Source organism: Hyperolius riggenbachi, chromosome 9 (genome assembly GCF_040937935.1).
Source record: "Hyperolius riggenbachi isolate aHypRig1 chromosome 9, aHypRig1.pri, whole genome shotgun sequence".
Lineage (NCBI taxonomy): Eukaryota > Metazoa > Chordata > Amphibia > Anura > Hyperoliidae > Hyperolius > Hyperolius riggenbachi.
In genome coordinates, this window is record NC_090654.1 from 176,861,703 (window position 1) to 176,886,451 (window position 24,749).

Genomic DNA, 24,749 nt, shown 5'->3' on the forward strand with positions numbered 1-24,749 from the left:
CATGGGGCACTGGTAAATTTGCCACTAGCAGACCGTGCAAAGCAATTATACTGGCACCAACACCAGAGCAGCAGTACCCATTACCGGGTTAATGAGCATGATGCTATGGTAATACGTGGTATGCTACTTATGCTTGTGTTAACCTGGTAACCTACATTGCACTAGTCATTAGTGCCAGTACTAGTAAGATTGTTGTATGGTGCATGTGCATGGCAAATTTACTGGCGCTTCATTCATCAGGCCCAAGATGAAATAAACACAGATACATACAGTCATGTAACAAAAGTGAGCACACCTCTTACATTTTTGTAAATACTTTATTCATTTTTTTAATGGGACAACAATGAAGATATGAGACTTTGGTGCAATATAAAGCAGTCAGTGTACAGCTTGTGATTTGCTTTCCCATCAAAATAACTCAACACACAGCCATGCATGTCTAAACCTCTGGCAACAACAGTAAGTACATACCTAAGTTAAGAAAGAATTGCAAAATTCTGCCCAATGAGACATTTTCCTCCCTGAGGTTATGTTACCTGTTGGTGTTACAAGGTCTCAGGTGTGAATGGGAAGAAGGTGTGTTAAATTTGCTATCATCATTCTGACATTCTCATACGGGCAAATTCAAACAACCCCTGCGCTCCAATCCGAGTTTTCAAAAAGATCGTTCAACAGTTCTTTGTGGCTCTTATGTTCCTACTGCCCGGCTCTGCTCCAGAACTCTGGGATGTGTATAACTTTAAAACAAAAACAAGGAGCGCTCCATGGTGCATTAACATAAAAACTATTTATTCTGTAATTAAAAGTTATACTCACAGTGTGCAAGTAAAAAGTCCGCTTGTCAGCGGTATGCCTTCTGCTTAACACTCCGGCGGCTATGACGCTCACGCTGTGGCCAGCAGCGCGGTCCCGATGGAATCCGTAGCTCGTCTCTGGAGGGGTGGGCGTGGCTTAGTCTAGGCTTGCTTGTAGCGTCATTACGCGTTTCGGCACTCTGCGCCTTCGTCAGATGACGCTACAAGCTACAGCACGTCTTTTTATTTTGTTGTCTGCTTACGTATCCATAGCAGCAGCTGAGGCAGCGAATGAGAGGCTCGCCATGACGTTAGTGGGGGGGCGTGACTGACTGTTGCCAGGATACTCACTGATCGGCTTCTATGATGTAGACTTGAAACCGCTCTGCTGGCCCCCAGCGACACGCCACTAATTACCGTTCATACGGGCACCTCATGGCAGAGAACTCTGAGGAACTTGAAGGAGTTATCAGCTAAGATAAGAAAAATGAGCTTAACTCACCTGGGGCTTTCTGCAGCCCCTAGCAGCCGACTGTCCCACGCCGACCGCTCCGCTCCCCGACGCTGTCCCGGTCTCCATACTCGGTGCGGAAGCCAACCCCGAGGTTGTCTGCACTGTGCCTGCGCGAACCTCCGCTGTCAATCATGCCCACGTTGTACGCGGCATACTGCGCAGACACAGAACTACTGCACCTGTGCAGCATGCCGCATACAACGTGGGCTCGATTGACAGCGGCAGTTCGCGCAGGTGCAGTGCGGACAACCTCGGGGTCTGCTTCCGAGTACGGAGAACGGGACGGCGGCGGGCAGCGGAGAGGTCGGCATGGGACAGTCCGCTGCTAGGGGCTGCAGAAAGCCCGAGGTGAGTTAAGCTCATTTTTCTTATTTTAGCTGATAATACCTTTAAAACAAGAATTGTTGTTCTACATAAAGATGGCTTAGGCTGTAAGAAGATTGCCAACACCACAAAACTAAGCTGCAGCACAATGGCAAAGACCTTACAGCAGTTTAACAGGACAGGATCCACTCAGAAGAGGCCTCGCCATGGTCGAGCAAAGAGGTTGAGTGCAGGTGCATAGCGTCATATCCAAAGGTTCTCTTTTTCAAATAGTGCTGGCAGCATTGCTGCAGTGGTTGAAGGGGTCAGTCTGTCAGTGTCATACTCCTTACACTGCATCAAATTGGTCTGCGTGGCTGTTGTTCCAAAAGAAGCCTCTTCTAAAGATAATTTACAAGAAGGCTTGCAAACAGTTTGCTGAAGACAAGCTGACTCAGGACATGAATTACTGGAACAAGGTCCTGTGGTCGGATGAGACCAAGATACATTTATTTGGTTCAAATGGTGTCAAACGTGTGTGACAAGACAAGTAACATTTATATTGCGCTTTTCTCCTGGTGGACTCAAAGTGGTTAAGCTGTAGCCACTGGGGCGTGCTCAGTAGGCAGTAGCAGTGTTAGGGAGTCTAGCCCAAGAACCCCTTACTGAATAGGTGCTGGCTTACTGAACAGGAAGAAGTGAGATTCTAACCCAGGTCACCTGTTTTAGAGGCAGAGCCCTTAACCAGTACACTATCCAAACACATGTGGTAGCAACCAGGTGAGGAGCACAAAGACATGCGTGTCTTGCGTACAGTCAAGCATGGTGGTGGAATTGTGATGGTTTTGGGATGCATGAGTGGAAACTACAGTTCATTGAAAGAACCATGAATACCAAAATGTACTGTCACACACTGAAGCAGAGCATGATCCTCTTCCTTTCGTAAACCATGTCGCAGGGCAGTATTCCAACACAATAATGACCCCAAACACACCTCAAAGATGACCACTGCCTTTCTATAGAACTGAGGGTAAAGGTGCTGGACCAGTCAAGCATGTTTCCAACCTAAACTCTATTCATCATCTGTGGGTCATTCTCCAATAGAAGGTGGAGCAGGGAATGGCCTCTTAACATCCACAAGCTTTGTTATGTCGTCATGGAGGAATGGGAGAGACAACCTGTAAAGCTCTAGTGATCTCCATGGCCAAGAGAGTAAAGGTAGTGCTCAAAAATAACAGTGGGCACACTAAATGTTGACACTTTGAGCACAATTTTGACATGCTTCCCTTAGGGGTATATTCACTTCTGTTGCCAGCAGTTTAGACATTAATGGCTGTGTTTGAAAGTTTGAAATAAGAGTCTTAAAGAGGACCCGAGGTGGCATTTCATTACGTTAGTGGGGCACAGAGGCTGGTTGTGCACACTAACACCAGCCTCTGTTGCCCCATCGTGTGCCTCAAAGACCCCCCTGCTCGCCGCTATAGCCCCCACAGTGCTGGCGACACGCAGCGCATCGCCAGCACAATGTTTACCCTAGCGCTGTCTGTCAGCGCCGCTCCTCCGCATCGCCGCTACCCGCCCGCGTCCCTTCCCTCCCGCTGATTGGAGGGAAGGGACGCGGGCAGGTAGCGGCGATGCGGAGGAGGCAGGGGAGCGGCGCTGACAGACAGCGCTAGGGTAAACATTGTGCTGCAGGGGTATAGCGGCGAGCAGGGGGGTCTTTGAGGCACACGATGGGGCAACAGAGGCTGGTGTTAGTGTGCACAACCAGCCTCTGTGCCCTACTAACGTAATGAAATGCCACTTCGGGTTCTCTTTAAAAGCAAGATTTTTTTATGGACATTGTAGCAGTATTTAATTTACCCAGCACAAGGAGGATCATTTTTCAGGCGCCAAAAGGATAAAATCAACTATTAAAAAGTTAAAAAATGCTTAGGAGGCAGTGGTGGACTTACCTACTACAAGAAGACACAAGAAGCTGTGCATTCAAAACAAGTAAATTTTATTGGTACATTCCAAGGGGATATTCAAAACGCGTTTCGCAGGCCTAGACCCGCTTCATCAGGCAATAGAATGTTGGAGTACACAACAGCATTCGGTCAGGGTTACACCTGGCGCCTCAGTGGTGAAGCGGGTCTAGGCCTGCGAAACGCGTTGCGAATACCCCCTTGGAGTGTACCAATAAAATGAACTTGTTTTGAATGCACAGCTTCTTGTGTCTGCTTGTAGGAGGTAAGTCCACCACTGCCTCCTTAGCATTTTTTTTACTTTTTAATAGTTGATTTTATCCTTTTGGCGCCTCTGTTCTCCATTACATAATATTTGCTATCCACCCCTGGTGGAGGGGGATACCCCTTTCTTTTTTCCTGTCTACAGAGAGCGACTTCTTAATCCTGAGTGAGGACAGGATAATCTCCTCACCTGCTTAGACAGTGGTTGCCTGGAGGTAACCCTGGTTTGTGAGTATATAACTTGTACTCGTCATATAAACCCACTTTATCAGTACTTACTACACTATATTGGGCTCTCGGTTCTCTCTTTTACATATATTTTTCAGTCTCCTTCTTCTTCTTCTTCTTGTTCTTCTTCTTCTTCTTCTTCTTCTTCTTCTACACAGTAATGCTGCTCCTAATATTGTTTTTATTTCTTTACTTTTTCTATGCAAACAATTCTACCAAGGCCTGGATTAGTTATTGTTATATTAGGAGTTAAGCATTACTTTTGTGTACAGCCATGCTACTCAGATTGCAAAGCTTTATAGATATGGCCAGGAAAACTGTGTTCATTTTATGCCTTGACACAGCTCTCAACAATATATTCAATGGGATACTTATACCAAACTAGTGAATTGCCCATTAACCTGGAATTACCTGGTTTCGTTTCTGACAGTTTTCCACTAATGAACAAAGCTGAAAAGTCTGTTGTCAGAATAATGTATATACTTATTACAATCAATAGCTAGACCAATGCTCAGTAATGAAATACTTTGGGATTTTTTTAATAAGCTGCCCTTTTAAGCAGATCCTATAGGCAGAATATTACAGTACTTACCCTGGTTGTAACTCTGACTGGCGTCTGACGGCAGAGTATCTAACTGCGATGATGCACGATTTCATCAGTGCCTCCAGGGCCTCTTCACGGATCATGGTCACCCGTACTGCAATCATGGAGAAATAATTGATCTTGTCTGATCCACGCTTCACGTAGGAACCATCAGGCATAACCTGTCATGAGAAAGTCATCCGTGTTCTTCAGTCAGGCTAAAACTCCACTGTTGTTAAGAACATGACAGTCCTTTAGTTCAGCTCTCTAAATTTCAGCGATTAATGGCAAGCATTACTTCACCTTACTTACAAGTAGTCATGTACGGAAATTTGTGCATCCAAAATACAGTTATTTCACAGGGCTGCTAGCAGAGACTGGAGTGGGATTTGGGAATGTCCCGCCCTGCAGCCAGACAATGAGTCAGTACAGGTATGCATTATCTGGTATACTAAACCAGGTAAACTTGTCACCTATATGCCCCAGATTATTGGCAAATGATTTGGCAGTGTCCACATCTTAGTCACTTCTGGGATGACATCTTTATCACACTCTCTGAAATTATAGATATTAGAATCACCCCCTCTCCCCAAGTTGGGTTGTTGGGAATTGTGTAATAGTTGAATCCTTATGGACTTATGGAAAAAGCTCATGAACAATACTCTTCCCTTGGAAAATATAACATATAAGAACAGGGGTTTGCCCAAAATAATCATATGACTTGGGACCCAAGGCTGGGAAGCCCTCTCACAGTGTCCACCTCCTAGACTAGTAAGAGATACAGTATATTATATACAGTTCTAGTTTTTTCAGCATTTATCACCTGCCAGTACAAACAATGGCAATAAGTTAAACCAGATGTCATAATTGCTGTGGTTTTAGTTTGTTTGAGATGTTTACTGTTTAGGAGGTAATGTTGAATGACAATGACAGTATAGCAGAAGTCATCTCAGAGACTATTGCAATTGTACTACTTTACTGGCTATTTTATACAAATTGGATGTTGTATATTGAAAGTAATTGTAAGATAATTATACCATTTATTGTTATGTAAAATGAGTTATAAAAAAACAAAAAAACTACTATACAAACTCTAGGCTGTCTGACCTCGGTTACAGCAGAACTCTTCTGAGGAGCCGATTTACCTGGCTGACCTGTCCAGAAACCCTTGAATTGGTGGATGTGGATATGTAATCATGGTAAGTACAATAACTGTAAAGATCTCTCCACCACCAGTACACTAAATAGTCCAGAATGTCAGAGATTTCCTGCTCCAGTTTGTATAGTGCATCCATGGCAACAACAGGCACGCTATGATCGTACTTGGCTTCTGATCATTCCCAACCCTCCAACCTCCCCCAGTTGTGAAATCCCTTACAACTATCCAGGCATCATATGCATAATTCTTGCCAGGGTCTCAGTGTCCCATGGAGGCCCACAGAGCCTTCTGGGAGGGAGGTGTTGTGCATGGTGTAATTCCCCCACTTTCCCACTATTCTCTATAGGTGAAGAGGCTGTATGAGCCACTTTCTCACCCTCCCATCCTGTCCTAAGGGAGCAGGCAAGGCTACATGGCTGGGTGGTATGGGTCTGTGTACAGAAAGATATGCTTGTGTATCTAGGCACTAATGCACAAAACATTTCCAACCTGGACCCCGAGTAAACTTTTCTTCTGAATTATCTAAAAAGGAGTTGTTTTTGCACCTTATTGATAGAGATAGCCCAAACCTCCGATTTTCGGTTCGCGAACTTCCGAAAAAGTTCGGTTCGCGCGAACTTTCGCGAACCGCAATAGACTTCAATGGGGAGGCGAACTTTGAAAACTAAAAACACTTGTGCTGGCCACAAAAGTGATGGAAAAGTTGTTTCAAGGGGTCTAACATCTGAGTTTTTGCATGGAGGAGTGGGATAGACGCCAAAAGTCCCAGGGAGAAATCTGGATTTGACGCAAAGCAGTGTTTTAATGGCAGAAATCACATTGAATGCTAAATTGCAGGCCTAACGTGCTTTAAAACATCTTGCATGTGTATACATCAATCAGGGAGTGTAATTAGAGTACTGCTTCACACTGACACACCAAACTCACTGTGTAACGCACCGCAAACAGCTGTTTGTGTTGTGACGGCCGTGCTGGACTGGTGTGCACCATGGCGAGATTGTTCTTCCTCAGTGATATCAGGTAATGTCTGACTGCCTTATCAACTTTCGATGGTTCTTTCTCTACCATTGTTAAAGCTTACATCTATTTTTTTTTTGTAAATTACATTTTCTGCTGGTTGTTCAGTACCTGTAACGAGAATCTGTTCTGGAGTGCAAGTCTGCCATTGTGAGTGACCACGGGTAATGGCCGGGGAAACAGGGTTTGATTCTGGTCCGGAGTGGGTGCCTGAGAACTGGCTACCACCACCACACATCCGAGTAAGGACCCATTTGCTGTATAAGTAATGTACCTGCCCTGACCGTGCTTTGCAGACCAGGCATCCGTGGTCAGATGGACCCTTGACCCAACGCTGTGTGCCAGAGATGACACCACTTGCCTTTAACGAGAATCTGTTATGGAGGGCAAGTCTGCCATTCATTCAACTGTGTGAAACTTTCAATGGTACTTTCTCAGTAGCATGGTGACCACGGGTAATGGCCGGGGAATCCTGGTTCGATTCCGGTCTAGAGTGGGAGCCTAAGAAATGGCTACCACCACCACACATCCAAGGTAGGCAGCAGGCACGCTGTGGGCAAAGGAGCAGGAACGGCTACCACACATCTAAGGAAGGCAGCAGGCATGGCATGCACGTCCCGAGGTAGTGACCAAAAATAACAATACAGGAGGACTTTCGAGGCCCTGCTGTATATGAGATTAATCAACTTTAAATCCTTTAACGAGAATCTGTTATGGAGGGCAAGTCTGCCATCCATTCAAGTGAAAGGTATGCACTGACTGCCAGGTATAATATAATGTGCAGTCAAAGATGCAGTGAAAGGTATGCAGTGACTGCAAACAGCTGTTTGCGTAGTGACGGCCGTGCTGGACTGGGGCGCACAATGACGAGAGTGCAGGTGATGGCGGCTTTCCAGCCCGTATGGTCACCGGGCTGAGGTAGCTGAATGACAGAATAGTGACTGTCCAGCTGATCAAATTTGGTCTGTCCATAATGAAGCAACGACCTTCTTATCGTGGGTGTGCCCCCCCCCCCCGACACACACTCATATAGCCGTCGGTCATTGCTTCATTGTGATACGCAAGCCCCTTCACCGCGGCAAGGTAATGATCACGAAGAGGAATTGGCACATGTACATGCCTTTTGTTTTGTTGTTGCAGCTGCAGTGCAGCCAGAAAAATTAGGCAGGCATGTACACACACCAGAAAAAAGTAGTATGGCCTTAAAAATTTAGGAATCCACCTGGAGTCCTGGACCCTGTTGGTGGTGGCGGAGAAGGCAGTCAAGCGGCCTGCAGGCAGAGGTGCTGTGTGGGGGGACTGACTTAGTCTTGGAGTAGGCAGTAGCCCTCCGGGATCCATGCCTCATTCATTTTGATAAAGGTGAGGTACTGAACACTTTTGTGACTTAACCGACTTCTCTTCTCAGTGACAATGCCTCCAGCTGCGCTGAAGGTCCTTTCTGACAGGACGCTTGAGGCAGGGCAAGACAGAAGTTGGATGGCAAATTGGGACAGCTCTGGCCACAGGTCAAGCCTGCGCACCCAGTATTCCAAGGGTTCATCGCTGCTCACAGTGTCTACATCCACACTTAAGGCCAGGTAGTCGGCTACCTGCTGGTCCAGGCATTGGTGGAGGGTGGATCCGGAAGGGCTAAGGTGAGGCATTGGACTAAAGAATGTCCGCATGTCCGACATCACCATAAGATCGCTGGAGCATCCTGTCCTTGCCTGCGTGGACATGGGAGAAGGTTTACTGGCAGTGGTACCTCTTATTGTGTTGTGCTGTGACATCACCCTTAAACGCATTGTAAAGCATAGTTGCCAGCTTGTTCTGCAAGTGCTGCATCCTTTTTGCCTTCTGGTAATTTGGAAACATCTCCGCCACTTTGTGCCTATACCGAGGGTCTAGTAGCGTGGCCACCCAGTAATTGTCATTCCCCTTGAGTTTTTTTATACAAGGTGGACAGGCTGGACAGCATAAAAGACGCCATCTGCACAAAGTTGGATCCAGACATACTATCCATCTCCTCTTGCTCTTCCTCAGTGACGTCAGGTAAGTCCTCCTCCTCCCCCCAGCCATGAACAATACCACGGGAACCTTGAGCAGCACAAGCCCCCTGCGACGCCTGCTGCGGTTGTTCTTCTGCCGCCTCCTCCTCCAAAGAAACGTCTTCCTCATCATCTGAGTCTGACTCCTCTTCCCCACACGACTATTCCTCCTCCTCTTCCCCCCTCTGTGCTGCTGCAGGTGTTGAGGAAACATCTGGTTCTGATGAGAATTGATCCCACAACGCTTCCTCCCATAACTGTTCCTGTTCACACTCCTCCACAGCTTTATCCACCACTCTACGCACGGCACGCTGCAGGAAGTAAGCGTACAGGATCAAGTCACTGATGGTGCCTTCACTGTGACTCACCAGGTTGGTCTGTTCCTCAAAAGGCCGCATGAGCCTTCATGCATTTCGCATGAGTGTCCAGTTGTTGGGCCAGAACATTTCCATCTCCCCAGACTGTATCCTTCTACTGTAGTTGTAGAGGTGACAGCTTTCTCCTCTTCTAGCAGGTGATAGAACATAAGCAGGGTCGAATTCCAGCGAGTCGGGCTATCCCAAATCAGACATCTCACCGGCAACTTGTTTCTCCGCTGAATATCGGCAAAGCGTGCCATGGCCGTGTAAGACCACCTGAAATGCCCACACAACTTCCTGGCCTGCTTCAGGACGTCCTCTAAGCCTGGGTACTTTGACACAAATCTTTCAATGACTATATTCAGCACATGTGCCATGCAGGGTACATGTGTCAGCTTTCCCAAATTGAAAGCGAAAATGAGATTGCTGCCGTTGTCGCACACCACGTTGCCGATCTCCAGCTGGTGCGGGGTCAGCCACCTGTTTGTTAAGAGCAGCCAGAAGAGCTGCTCCAGTGTCACTCTCTGCTTTGAGGCAAGACATGTCTAGGATGGCGTGACACCGTCGTACCTGGCATGCAACATAGGCCCTGGGAAGCTGGGGCTGTGTAGCTGGAGAGGAGATCGCAGCACCAGTAGAGTTAAACTGCCACTCAGCCGAGGAGGAGTATTACGACAGCAAAGAGGATTAGAGGATGTAGCAGGAGGAGAGGAGGTGGCAGAAGGCCTGCCTGCAAGCCGTGGAGGTGTCACAAGTTGGTCCGCTGCACAACCACATACTCACTGCTTCCCATCGGTCGCCAGGTTGACCCAATGGGCTGTGTAAGTAATGTACCTGCTCTGACCGTGCTTGGCAGACCAGGCATCTGTGGTCAGGTGGACCCTTGACCCAACGCTGTGTGCCAGAGATGACACCACTTGTCTCTAAACTTCACGGTACAGTTTGGGTATCGCCTTTTTAGATAAATAATTGCGGCCTGGTATCTTCCACTGTGGTGTCCCAATGGCCACAAATTTACGGAAGGCCTCAGAGTCCACCAGCTGGTATGGTTACAGCTAGCGAGCTAACAGTCCCGCCAAGCCAGCTGTCAGACGCCGGGCAAGGGGATGACTGGCAGAAATGGTATTCTTCCGCTCAAAGATTTCCTTTACAGACACCTGGCTGCTGTGGGCAGAGGAGCAGGAACCGCTCAAGGTCAGAGGCAGAGTGGAGAAGGGTGGCTGTGAAGGTACAAGGAAGAAAGTGGCTGAAGATGCTGCACCTGAAGGAGGAAGAGGAGAAGGAGGGTGGCTTTTCTTTTGTGTGCTGCTTTTGCTCAGGTGGTCTTGCTGTTGCAGTTTGTGCCTTTTCTGCATGTGCCTTCGTAAGGCAGTTGTCTCTACGTGGGTGTTGGCCTTTCCACGGCTCAATTTTTGGAGGCAGAGAGAACAGATGGCATTGCTCTGATCTGAGACAGACACATTAAAAAATGTCCACACCGCTGAGCCCCCCTGGGGTGATGGCACTATGGTGGCATTAGCAGCTGACGTTGAAGGGCATGTTGGCTGGCTGTCCAAAGGTGGCGTTACATCGCAAATCGACCAGTGTATGGCCACCTTAACTAAGCTTTCCCTATGAGAGTCTGCAGCAGCTCTCCCTTCTCTAATTACTGCAGGCACACGAGTGAGTCCAATGCCTGACGCTGCCTGCCTTTTATAAGGGGGTACGGTGGGGCTCCAGGAGGGAGTGTAGCCTGATTGGTTACAATGTGCCTGCTAACTGTGATGTAGAGGGTCAAAGTTGACCCTCATGATGTCCTGTGGGGGCGAATCGAACTTCCGATGAACCACCGAAGTTCGGGCCATCTCTTCTTATTGATAAAATACCTTTTCAGCTCCTAATAAGCCTCAAATACTCAAAATGAACTGTCCCTAATTAACTTAACCTTTTAACTGTTCTGCTACAGCTATTCTCGGGCTGCCTCGCTAACTTAATGCAGAGTGGTGCAGGGATCGCTTAATATATTTACCTGGATCGGCTCACCTCTTCCACCACCAAGTAGTGCTGTAATGCTGACATCCTCCTCTGGGTCTTGTTCACATTACATGACATGTGGTCGAGACTTAAAGGAGCATGTCAGCGTCACAGTGCCACTCTGTGGTGGTAGAGGAGAGCTAATCCCACATCCAGATCAGGTAAATATAACAATTACTCACTGCGCCACTCCGCATTAGGCTTAGGGAGGATGGGAGAGTAGAGGGGATATGTGGCGTGGCAGCACACCACAAAAAATATTTCCTTGTAAACAATAGAAGTTGCCTACCAGTCCTGCTGATCTTTCTGGCAGTAGTGTCTGAATCACACATCTCAAACAAGCATGTGGCTAATCCACTCAGACTTCATTCAGAAAAATCAGATCAGCATGCTTGTTCTGAGTCTATGACTAAAAGTATTAGAGACAGCAAAGCAACTTGCATTGCTTATAAGGAAACAAGCTGTAGACCCAGCATTGCTCAGGTATGTATTTGGTTGTTGTTGGGTTCGGCCACTTTCTCTAATCTTGGCACATATTCACTCAATGACCAAGTTTGTGAGTTTTGGGCATCAATAATATGAGAATGGAAGCAGTTTAAATTTTACACTGAAATTAAGCAAACTGATGTGATTGGATGTTTGTGGCTCCTTCTCTTTTCTGAATTTGAACCCCAGTCATTCAATGACCGACTGTACCAGGTGTGAGGCCTATGCCATTAACAGTGTAATTATGGCTGCAATTTCAATATTTCCCATGAAACTCAATAGGTGAATTTTGATTGGCTGTTGTAGGCTTCACCCACTTTCTTGAATATTAATCCCAGTCACCCAGTGACCCACTGTGCTAAGTTTGAGAACCCTGCCATTAACAGTGTAAGAATGGCTGCAGTTTACATTTTCCCATTTAAAAATGTGGTTGTTGTTGGCGCCACTCACTTTTTCTAACCGTGACACACAGTCACTCAATGACCACGTTTGTGAGCTTTGGGGGTGTCAATAATGTGAGAATGGAATCAGTTTATCAATCAAACCCAATAACCGACTAACAGGTTTGAGGCCTTTGCCATTAACAGTGTAAGGCCTCTCGCACACTACATATATACATTATACATCCGATTTTGGATTATGATTACAAATCTTAGCAGCATGCAGTACGTTTTTTTAATTGTAATCCAAAATCGGATCAGATAAAAAAAAAATTGGAATCGCATGTAGTGTGCAAGAGGCCTAAGAATGGCCGCAATTTAACCATTTCAGCCCGCGGGGATTTTTCACCTTATGCATCAGAGCAATTTTCACCTCCCATTAATTCGCTAATAACTTTATCACTACTTATCACAATTTATTGATCTATATCTTGTTTTTTCCACCACTAATTAGGCTTTCTTTGGGTGGTACATTTTGCTAAGAATTATTTTTTTTATAAATGCATTTTAACAGGATTAATAAGAAAAAAATGTAAAAAATTCATGATTTCTCCACTAATCCACACTACCATAATTAAAACCTATGTATTTTATTTGCGCTTTTGTCTCGGTTATGACACCATTTAAATGTTGTCCCTATCACAATGTATGGCGCCAATATTTTATTTGGAAATAAAGGTGCATTTTTTCCGTTTTGCGTCTATCACTATTTACAAGCTTATAATTTAAAAAATGTTTGTAGTATACCTTCTTAAAATGCATATTTAAAAAGCTCAGACCCTTAGGTAACTATTTATGTCTTTTTTTTTTATTGTAATTTTTTTTCCCATTAAAAATTTTATTTGGGTAATATTATGGTGTGGAAAATAAACAGTTCATTTTTAATGTTATTATATGTGTAAATTGTAATGTAAAAAATATACAGATGTAGTTTTACTATTTGGCCACAAGATGGCCACCTTGAATTTTTGTTCCCCTCCTTGTGCTTTTCGCTAAGCGGAAGTACAAGGGGGATGCGGAAATTTTTCCGGGCAGAAAAACTGAAGCCGCTCGTAAGAGCGCTTCGGTTTCTCTGCGGGAGACACGGATCGGTGATCGGGAACCCCCGATCACGCCCAGGAGCGTGCCGAAGCGTGGCACCGCAGCAGAGCAGCCGCCTGGACGTGAGCTTTACATCCAGGCAGCAGAAACGGTTAAATATTCCATTTGGAATCAATAGGTAAATTTTGATTGGCAGTCATAGGCTCTACCCACTTTCCTGAATATTGATCCCAGACATCCATTGACCAACAGTGCTAAGTTTGAGAACCCTGCCATTAACAGCATAAGAATGTCTGCAGTTTACATTTTCCCATTAAAGATGAATGGCTGAAATTTAATTGGCTGTTTTATGCTCCACACACTTTCCCTGAATTTTTTTAACCTCGATCCCCAAGTGGCCAACTGTGCCAAGCTTGGGGGACTCTGGCTTTATTGCTGTGAGAATGGCAGCCTCTCAAAATTTTCCCATTGCTGTCAATGGGTGAAATCTGATTGGCTGTATGTGGTTTTGCCCAGGTGTGCAGAGGAGGTCATGAGACCCCCAGAACATATGTTCCCAGATAGTTATGGATTTGTATACAAAGGTTTTTTTTAAATCAATCAAGGTGTTTTCGAGTGATGGTGGCACATACACACACATATTCGATGTTATTTATAAGGAAATTAGTGTGTCAGCCTCCATATACAGTAAAGTCGTGGTTATCCAGCACAGACGGAGATTGGCTAGTGCCAGAAAAGTGAACTTTCTGATTGCTTGAGACTTAATGTTATAAATAGGCTTAGCTAATACAGTAATACACCCCACTCCACATACATACCTCAAACTCTGTATTAAATGTTAAAATGCAGTAATTGAAAGTATATTAACCTTGGAGGAGCTGGACAGCCCAGTCTTTAAAGGGGCACTATTGTGAAAACAGTGCCTTTTACTTCATGAACTGCTTGCCGACTGCGTTACGCCGATGGGCGAGGCATCTGCGGCCCCATGACCTCCAAAGGCCGATCGGTGTAAGGTCCTTGGGGCTTGCAGTGCAGGAGATTGCGTGCGCTAATGCGCGCGCATCTCCACTAGGTAGGCGGAGCTCTGCCTTTAGCCTCCCAGTGGCAATTGCCGTTCGGAGACTGTCAGACGGCATACAGCGCTGCGATCTACAGCAGCGCCATACTGGGGACAGCCGTCCACTCCAGGGGATCAGAGGTGATCGCGGCTGTCATAGGCTGAAGCCACTGTGAGTACTGCCAGCGATTTGTGCTGGTTTGTTAAAACTGCTGGTTAGTTGAGTTCCGGATAACCAGGACTCTACTATACCTCTCATCTCAGGTTCCCATTAAGGCCCAAATTCAGATGCAGTTATTAACATGCTTTTACATTTCACATTTGAAATGAATTGTGCTTGAAAAAGGTTACATACAGAAAAATAAACATATCCTCAGTAAGCTTAGTTTCTTGCTCATTGGACTGCGCCCAGGGGCGTAACAATAGACCCTGCAAGGGATGCAGCCGCGAGGGGCCCAGAAGCTACAGGGGGCCCCGTCCTGAGAAACTGACAACTAAGGGCAAGGAGAGAAAAAACTTTCTGCTCTCTGCACAATTGTTCTAATGACTGCATCTGCTCAGCCACTGATAACAAATCATACAAAGTTTTGTAGACAAAGATTTGTAGACAGTGCCTATTCAGTGTGCAGCAGGCTTTTGTGTACAGCACCCTGCCCCCAGCCTCTTCACCTCCTCCCCAAGTGCTGTGTACTGTCTGCAGAGCCAGTTCTGCTCCATCAGAGATGGACAGAGTGAGTGTAATAAGCTGAGTCTGGGAGCACACGCGTCTGTCGGTTTTCTGCACACCATGTTTGTCTGTAGGTGTGAAAACATGAAAACATTTATCACAGAAGCTAATGTAATTGATAGAGAAAATGTGTGCAGCGCTTCACTGCTGTCACTTTTTATCTGCACGGGGGAAGCACATTCAAGTGTGAACTAGCCATTTAAATAACATTGGTTCTCAGTTTACCTGGGGATGGGGGTGAGAGGTGGGGGCGGTGTTGGGGCCTTGCGCAAGGAGGCCCCATCCAAAGTTTCGCAGGGGGCCCAGTGATTTCTAGTTACGCTCCTGACTGCGCCCCTCCCCCAGTGGGTATATGTGATGTTTCCTGATATGCTATGAGTTAGCACAGAGGCACGGCTTCAGCTGGCAGACCAATCATACCCCCTCCCCACCTACTCATGTGACTGAAGGAAGAAGGGTTCAGACTGTCAGTGAAAAGACATCGGTCTCTGAAGAGAATTACGGTAATTGATTCTTTAGTTTGCAAAATTCAGTTCTCTTATATTTTTTTTTTTTTATAAATAATTTATACATAATTTAAATGTTCTATTAAACTCATATAAAAAAAACTGTGCCTAAACGGAAGCTTTAAGTTTGGTATACATTTTCATATCTACTTTTTGCCAGGCAGCATTGTTAATAATGTATGTTCAGTATGATTCAGTTAAATTACAGGAAAACCAGGATCACAACGCAACAAAGAGGCAAAGTCACACCGTGCATACCGCATGTGATGCGATGCATACAGTACATAAAAGTATGCTGCATCTGTAAACACACCCCTCATCTGGTAGTGCATAGCATGCCTCATGTTATTCCAACAGCATCCGCCGTACTGCCAATGTACCATTTCAATATAAACGCATCGTGTTTGCTGTGCGGTTGAATTGTCTGTTGCAAGGCAACATCCTGGTGTGAAAGTACCCCAAGGGTTAACAATAGCCTAACTTGTGCAATCATCATAAAAATACCATAAAAACCATCTGATGTACCTCTGAAAATCTGCTTAGCATGTTTTCCTTTGGAATACGAATGTTTCTCATCATAAGGTATCCATTGTCAACATGTTCAAAGGACATCTTAGGCCCAATGTCACCAACTGTTATTCCTGGAAGGAGACTGCCATGACTAAGTACTTTATATTCATACATAATATAATGTATTAGTTACTGAATGAAGAAGTTTCATAATCTCTGGACAAGCTGAAACACTCTAAAAAACAGGAGATGCACGATTGGTCATACTGGACTTTGTTGGGTCACCACCTTTGAATGATCCACATGGGAAATTCTCTTTCCCTTTCTCTTTGTATTTACTTCATGTTTCATGATTTCTTGCACTTTCACTTTTATAATACTGGTTTGGTTTCATGTGATCTGATAACCTTGAATAAAAAGGTTTAATGCAAAAAACAGGAGATGGAAAGCGGTGTTCCAATATCTACACAATAAATGTATGCTTTGACATGGAAAGTGAAACAAACTAAAAACATTCATTTTGAGGTAGAAAAAAGGAAAAAAGGAAAGGGGCACGTGCCCCTGATCTATTCTGGGGTACCCCCGTACCCCAGATGTCCCCCAGGCAGAGTAGAGGCACCACAGCATCCAGCAGGGCACCACACAGTACCCAGCATGCCCCACAAAGGCACTACACAGCACCCAGCATGGAACCACAGCACCAAGCACGGCATTATAGCACCCAGCGTTCCCCATAGATGCACCATAGCACCCAGCATGGCACCACAGCAATATGCTATGTATGCTGGGTGCTATGGTGTCTCTATATGGGCATATTGGATGCCATGCTAGGTGCTGTGATGCCTTTATGGAGACATCCAGGGAGCTGTGGTTCTTCTATTGGGACATGCTGGAAGTTGTGATGCCTCAATGGGAGGTTCATAGGAGAATAGGAGGGGATCCGCTAGACTGTCAGGGAATTCTATGGGGGGACTGGCAACAGGCCAGCTCGCCCAGCAGAAAGCCAGACAAGCCAGCACAGAAGCCAGGTAACTGCCTAGTTATGTTTAAGTGACGCTGCCTATTTATGTGATATGATGCATTCTTTTGCATTCTTTTGCTTCATCCAACATCCAACATTTTGCAGGCCTACTCAGACCGCTGTTAAGTTTGTGTAAATGTGGCCCCACCCATCACCACACCCACATTTCAGTGCATGGCCACACCCATTTTTTTGTCTCGAGTGCCAAAAAGTGCCTCGGATCTCTCAGGATCCTAGCAACGCCCCTGGTGCCATCTCTTTCCTGGATTTTATGTTTTGAAGTGTTACAGGGGGTGGTGTCCCCACAGTTGGGTTGGTGTTTATTGTTTTGTTTTTTTATTGGAAATTGTAACATAACAAGAACAAGGGAAGTTGTCACACACGTAAAAGATGAAGCAGCTGTCTACCGTTTTTGAATGGAAAAGTCATGTTTTTCGGAATCGGAAGAGGAATGTTACCTGGGAGTGGTGAGTGGTTTTTCACACAGCGGACTGGCACAATGAATGGGTGCATTCCATAGTTCTTCCCTTTGGAATAAAGCTGGGCCAACACAAGGGCATGAGTACAAGTCTTCCCCACTGTGGAAATGAGAGAACATAGGAAAATAAAACAATGATCTATGTACTCCTATACTTCTTCATCATTGATATACCATATATTCCGGTGTATAAGACGACTGGGCGTATAAGACGACCCCCCAACCTTTCCATTTAAAATATCAATTTTGGGATATACTCGCCATATAAGACTTCCAACGTGCACACCAAATAAAAATTAAAAAACACAATTTACTGGTGCTATGTATGAACAGATAGTGGTGCTGTACTGTACGTGGTACCCAGTATATAACAGTATATAGGCGATTGACTGGTTGGATTGGTCAACTCTCCCTAAGTGGATTGGTCAGCTTTCCTTGTCTACCTGTTTATTAGAACGGTATTGAAGAATAGATTGCGCTGTGCCCATAAAACACGCCTCTTTAACCCTTCTGACCCACCATTGTATCCTATTTACCTCCTTCTCTGCCTCTCAGATCTCACAGAGGCGCTCAGCTTTGATGTTACTAGCACCTATAAGGTCCTAAACAGAGGGGACCGAGGCTGCACTAAGCAATTATAAGGAGTGCAATAAAAATTGTAAAAAAGAAATTAGGCTGGCAAAGATCGAAGTTGAAAATCAAATCGCTAGGGATATCAAATCTAACCCCAAAAAGCTTTACAAGTACATCAACTCTAAAAAAAGAAAGGTTGACTGTATAGGACTCCTAAAGGATGAGGGTGGGAACTCAATGGTGGATGACCAAGGTAAGGCAGAGTTATTAAATGCTTTCTTTGCTTCTGTCTTCACAAAGGAAACAGCACTGATGCAAATTACAGATGCGGAAGAGTCTCAATCTTCCAACTGTAATATTAAATACATAACGCAGGAAGAAGTGAAGGCAAGACTAAATAAATTAAAAATAGAGAAGGCACCTGGCCCGGATGGCATGCATCCTCGGGTCCTAAGGGAATTAAGTTCAGTTATAGATAAACCCCTTTATCTTATCTTTTGTGACTCTCTTCCAACTGGCAGAGTCCCAGTGGATTGGCGTACAGCCCACGTTTTCCCATTATTTAAGAAGGGCAAAAAATCAGATCCAGGAAATTATAGACCTGTAAGCTTAACATCAGTTGTATGCAAAGTATTTGAGGGGTTACTAAGAGATACTATAAATGTGTGAGGCATAGCGGAGACAACGCAGCCATGCGGGGCAGCATGGCGGCGGTCTCCGCTTCTCAGCCGGCGGACTCCGTCATCCAGGCGGAGCGGCCGGCGCGGGCTGGCAGGGACACCGCCGCCGTGACTGGCGACACGGCGGCGGGTCTCACATGGCGGCAAGCGGACTTCAGTCCGCGGGCGGACGCGGACCCGGGGCCTAGCCTCTCCATCTCTCAGAGGCAGAGGGTCACACGCACGTGCGCAAGGAGGCAGGACTTTTACCTCCTACGTAGGAGGCTCAGCTGACTCTCCAGTCAGCTGACCTCAGGAGGTATTCTGATTGGCTGGGGCTCTGTGGCGGCGCTGGGCAGCCCTCTGGCTACATATGGGGCTTGTGTGTCAGTAGCAGGTTGTCTGCTGTCGTGAATACACTGTTGTGTTAGCGCTCAGACCTTAGCTCAGTGCCCTGGTGTTAATACTAAGGATTTCACACCTTAGTTAGGATTGTATTTTGATATTGTATCTGTGTTTTGACTTCGGCTATCCTTGACTACTCTCTCTCTACGTTATTGTACCTTTGCCTCTCTGATTTTTGTTGCCGACCTCTGCCTGATTACCGATTACTCTTCTGCCTTCCGTTCCTGTACCGCTGCCGTCATCTCTGTTGCTGAACCCTTGCCTGTCTAACCTTTCTCCCTTCAGTGGAACGTCTCCCACTGGAGGGTTATCTCTGAGGCTTGCCTCTCCGAGACGCCTGCCCCAAGCAGACGATTACTGCTAGGGGTCGAGATTCTTCACCCTGCACGCAGTTCCCATTCAGAGGTAACCACACCTCTGAGGAATTGCCGTGTGGTGGATATTTCCACACTTCCGTGATATATTACTGTCTTTATTGTGTTCTTTTGCTGGTGTCCAGAGGTTAGTAATATATCGGATTATCGGTGATACTGCAGATCATCAATAATCGGGTATATATCTGCATTCTTGGTGATACTGCAGATCACCAATAATCAGATTCTCTCTGCGTGCTGACACCGATCGTTACAGCATGACTTCATAGTAGAAAATAATCTTATTTCTCAGCATCAACATGGGTTTACTAAAGACAGGACCTGTTTGACTAACATGCTCAGCTTTTTTGAGGTAGTGAACGCTAATGTGGATATTGGAAATGCTGTAGATGTGATATACTTGGACTTTGCAAAGGCCTTCGACACTGTTCCCCACAAAAGTCTGGTGCAAAAGTTGAGGATGCAAGGACTGGGGAAGAGTCTGTGTGCATGGATAGGGAACTGGCTAATGGACAGAAAACAAAGAGTTGTGGTCAATGGATCATACTCAAAATGGGAGACTGTTAGCAGTGGGGTCCCACAGGGGTCTGTACTGGGTCCAGTGCTATTCAATTTATTTATTAATGACCTAGTAGATGCAGTAGTGAGCAATGTTGCTATTTTTGCAGATGATACAAAATTGTGCAGAATCATCAACTCTCAGGAAGATAGTGTCATATTGCAACAGGATCTGGATAGGATGGTTATATGGGCACATACATGGCAGATGAAATTTAATGTTGAAAAATGTAAAGTCATGCATTTTGATCGTACCAATGGTCTAGCACCATACAAAATAAATGGGATACAGTTGGGGACATCAAACTTGGAGGAGGACTTAGGAGTACTCATCGACAACATGTTAAATAATCTCACTCAATGCCAAGCCGCTGCAGCTACAGCTAACAAAATTTTGGGATGCATTAAAATGGAAATAAAAACTCGAGATGCTAGCATAATATTGCCCCTGTTTAACTCTCTAGTAAGGCCACATCTGGAATATGGAATTCAGTTCTGGGCACCACATTACAAAAAAGATATTGCAGTTTTAGAGCAGGTGCAGAGACAAGCAACAAAATTGATACGGGGATGTAAGGTCTCACTCACTGGCGTAACAATAGGGCCTGCAGCCGGGCAGCGGCGGGCAGATACATACCTTCCGTGCGTTCCACCGCATACTCCTCGCTGTAGCGTCTGTCACTTCCGGAATGAAGTGACGTCACTTCCAGAAGTGACGTCAGACACTAGAGCGAGGAGTATGTGGTGGAATGCACGGAAGGTATGTATCTGCCCGCCGCTGCCCGCTGCCCACACTGAAACTTAAGCTGGAGGGGAGCACAGAGGGGAAAGCCCCGAGGTGAGGGAGAGGGGGGGAACTTCCCCTCTCCCCGCCAACTGTGGCCAAGGCTTTCCCCACATGCTGCCAGCCCCCACAAAAGGGCCCCGAGCGGACCCCAGGGAGCGGGGGGGATGGGCCCGCTCTGAAATTCTGCAGGGGGGCCCGGTGGGGCCTAGTTACACCCCTGGTCTCACTTACCAAGAAAGGTTAGATAAACTGGGTTTATTTAATCTAGAGAAAAGACGCCTTAGAGGGGATCTAATTAACAAGTATAAATACATCAGAGGGCAATATAAAAGCTTGGCGGATGAGCTTTTTGTCCCTAGGCCTTCTCAAAGGACTAGAGGACATGATCTGCGCATGGAGGAAAAACGTTTTAGCCACTTATTTAGGAAAGGTTTCTTTACAGTAAGAGTGATTAAAATGTGGAATGCATTGCCACAGGAAGTCATTATGGCAAACTCTATACCTGCATTTAAAAGGGGCTTAGATGCTTTCCTTGCGTTGAAAGACATCCATGGCTACAATTACTAGGTAATGCCTAATGATGTTGATCCAGGGATTTTATCAGATTGCCATCTGGAGTCGGGAAGGATTTTTTTTCCCTTTTGGGGCTAATTGGACCATGCCTTGTAAGGGGTTTTTTTTCGCCTTCCTCTGGATCAACAGGGATATGTGAGGGAGCGGGCTGGTGTTGTACTTTGTTCTCTGGTTGAACTCGATAGACGTATGTCTTTTTTCAACCAAAATAACTATGTAACTATGTAACTCCTATATGTATTGCCTGAGGAAGCAGGTGTAACCTTGCGAAACGTGTCGTGTGTTCTGCTTGGAGAGGATAAGTCCACCACTGCCTCCTCTATAACCAAATTGGTTTTTAAGCTCATTTAGTCCCTTTTATTCTTTTGGCGCCTCTGTTATCTTATTGCTACATTGAGCCCACCCTAGATGGAGGGTTGTACCCACTTCCTTCTTCTACTACAGAGAGCGACTTCTTAATCCTGAGTGGGGGTCAGTACAATCTCCCCACCTGCCTTCACAGTGGTTGCCTAATGGTAACCCTGGTTTGTGAGTATTACATTTTGAATTACTCTATAAATCTTCCATTACCAGTACATACTACACTATATTGGGCTCTTGGTGTTCTTTTCTTCTCAGATCTTGCACATGTGCGCCTGCGCCGCTTCACTACAGTCCTCAGCAGCGAGATCTGAGAGTCGGAAACAGGATAGGGTGTATCACTCGGCATCAATGACACCTGGCGTATAGGACAACCCCTGACTTTTCCAATGATTTTCAAGAGTTAAAAAGTAGTCTTATACACCAGAATATACAGTATATGTCATTACTAAATATGGGAGATAAGATTCTAATAACGACTGCTTGCATGTACATTTTATGCAGCTTGGAATTGGCATGTCAAAAATCAATAGGATGTGCGTTGTATTTGACCAAGGCCAGGCTGCATGTATTTTTCTTAAAATTTGCATGCAAGCCAGAATTATTGGCACCTGACCATAAAACACTGGTGCTTTTGGACCATTATGTTAATATATCTATGGACCTAGTCTAGTGCATAAATAGCTGGCTGCCATCACAAACTGGGCTCTACCAAGCTCTGGCAAGTCCCCTAGGACTTAACTTCTCTTACCTTCCCCATGTAATCGTTGCCTGACTTCAGTATTTGTGCAGAAGGCAAGCTATACAGTCCCCAGCAGCCCAGGCCGGGTTTTGCTAGCACAGGAGGAATATGACAAGGGTGTGCAATGAGGTGGTGAGAGATGGGGAGGTGTGGCTCGGCTTCAAAACCAGGAAGTCCAGCTACACCTTGGGATTCAAAGGACACCTGAACTGAGAGGCATATGGAGGCTGTCATATTTATTTGTTCTAAGCAATACCTGTTGCCTGGCGTCCTGCTGATCTTTTTAGCTTTAGTAGTATCCGAATCATACAACTGAAATAAGCATGCAACTAATCCAGTCAGGCTTCAGTCAGAAACATGATCTGCATGCTTATAATAACTTTAAAACCTTATCTACTCCTCCAGACTGCAATCCAGGACTGTCAGAATGGATCGCTAACGACCCCTTCCAACCTGGCAACTGCTACCTCAATTATTATAAATATGGCAGCCTCCACATCCCTCTCACTTCAGGTGTCCTTTAACTGGGATGTTTGTATGTTCTCCCCATATTTAGTAGGTTTTCTCCAGGCACTCTGTTTTCTTTCCATCTCTTAAAAACATAATAGTAAGTTAATGCAACAGAGTATGGTAGAGATTAGACTGAGCTCCTGATGGACATTAATAAAATAACGATGTCCCCTGTAAAGCCCCGTGGATGATGTCAGTGCTATTTAACTATAGAATAACAAAAGCAGGATATAGCTTTATGTAAGAGGTAAGGGGGGTATATATTTACTAAATTAATATACAATGAGTAAAGCGGAGTGCTTTGCAGGCAATGTATTGCATTACACTCTGTTCATCGTGCGTTCAGACTTTATACATGTTATTCTGCCAACTGCAGTGTAGTGAACATATCCCAAAGGGTCCAAGCGCAATGTATTTATGGTACACCTAAAACCTTTCACTGTTTTGGTCTGGCATTCAGGTGTACCCTGATTTACATACACACATTCCTAACGTCAATGAGAACATCACATTACTAATGCTACTTACCAGGAAGAGCATTGTTGTTACCAAATTCTTTACTTTTACTTTGCAATAACAAAATAGATCAGGTGTTACAATCTGGCATAAAACCTGCAATGTACTGCTAAATCCCTTCACCTGCAAAACAAATACCGCTATGCTTGGGTGTAAAAAAAAGTGCCTGCCAGTATCACATGCCAAGGTCAGTGGTGGCAATGCTTATGATGTTGCATGAAGATCATCACTGACTGTTGACTGAGAGACAACATTAGGACAGCAGTCTGGAGACTATGAACAGTGAATTTTTCTGGCTTTTTAGACCTCCTTTCTATGTAGTACTCCGGGCAATGCAGGTGGCCACCGTGAGGCACGGCACTGCGTTGCTCCGTGGTTTGTTATGGTCCGATTGTGACTCTATTCATAATTAATTAGTGGAATCGCATCACAAACGTGTCACAATGCATGCAACCATGTAATGCAATTCCTCTGTGAATAGCAACGCTTGGCTGGAAACATCAGACAGTGCACTCTACGCACTTTCTGATGTTCCTGTGGGCCGCATTGTGTTGCGTTTCCTAAATGCGACTGAAATCGCATAGATGGAAATGAGGTCTTAGACTATATAAATGTGTGGTTATCGGGAAAGAACTGTGACTGTGTATCTTGCGGGTCAGACTTCTGGTTTGCCAATATGTGATGTTCAGTAGAAGGGCTTCTAAAGGCAACTTGAGAAGATGACATCAAAATCTATCTCTCAGCTCATGACCTCTTCATAGCATTGTCTCAAGTCCCCAGCTGTGTCTGCTGTGTCTGCATTTAGCATGAATAAAACAGACATTACCACAATTTCTGCTCCCCACCAGTAGTTAACATACAAACACACCACTAGCCTTCAAGTAAACCTGAGACATTAGGATGGAAAGGATTTTTACTTACATTGTTCATCTGGGACCAGAGGATTAGTGAGTGGCTGCGAGGGCACAGGACTGCTGCAGCGGGCTGGTAGAAGCCCCAGGTGAGTAAAACTCATTTTTTTTCTGACTCAAGGTTCACTTTAAAGGACTACTGTAGGGGGGTAGGGGGAAAAAGAGTTAAACTTACCTGGGGCTTCTAACAGTCTCCCACAGACGTCCTGTGCCTGTGCAGCCAGTAACTGATGCTCCAGTTCCCTCCTCTGGTTCACTTCCAAAATTTGCAACTTTAAGGTGGG

At 45.5% G+C, this 24,749-nt stretch overlaps 1 protein-coding gene across 1 annotated transcript in view; it reads right to left on the reverse strand.

Annotated features, from left to right (window-relative positions):
- ACOX2 (acyl-CoA oxidase 2) overlaps positions 1-24,749 on the reverse strand; it is a 72,612-nt gene that overhangs the window by 31,802 nt on the left and 16,061 nt on the right. The window contains exons 5-7 of the mRNA XM_068253751.1: positions 17,478-17,597; positions 16,014-16,129; positions 4,663-4,835 (exon numbers count right to left, since the gene is read on the reverse strand). Of these exons, the coding sequence (XP_068109852.1) occupies positions 4,663-4,835; positions 16,014-16,129; positions 17,478-17,597 (409 nt within the window). The remainder of the gene's footprint in view (positions 1-4,662; positions 4,836-16,013; positions 16,130-17,477; positions 17,598-24,749) is intronic.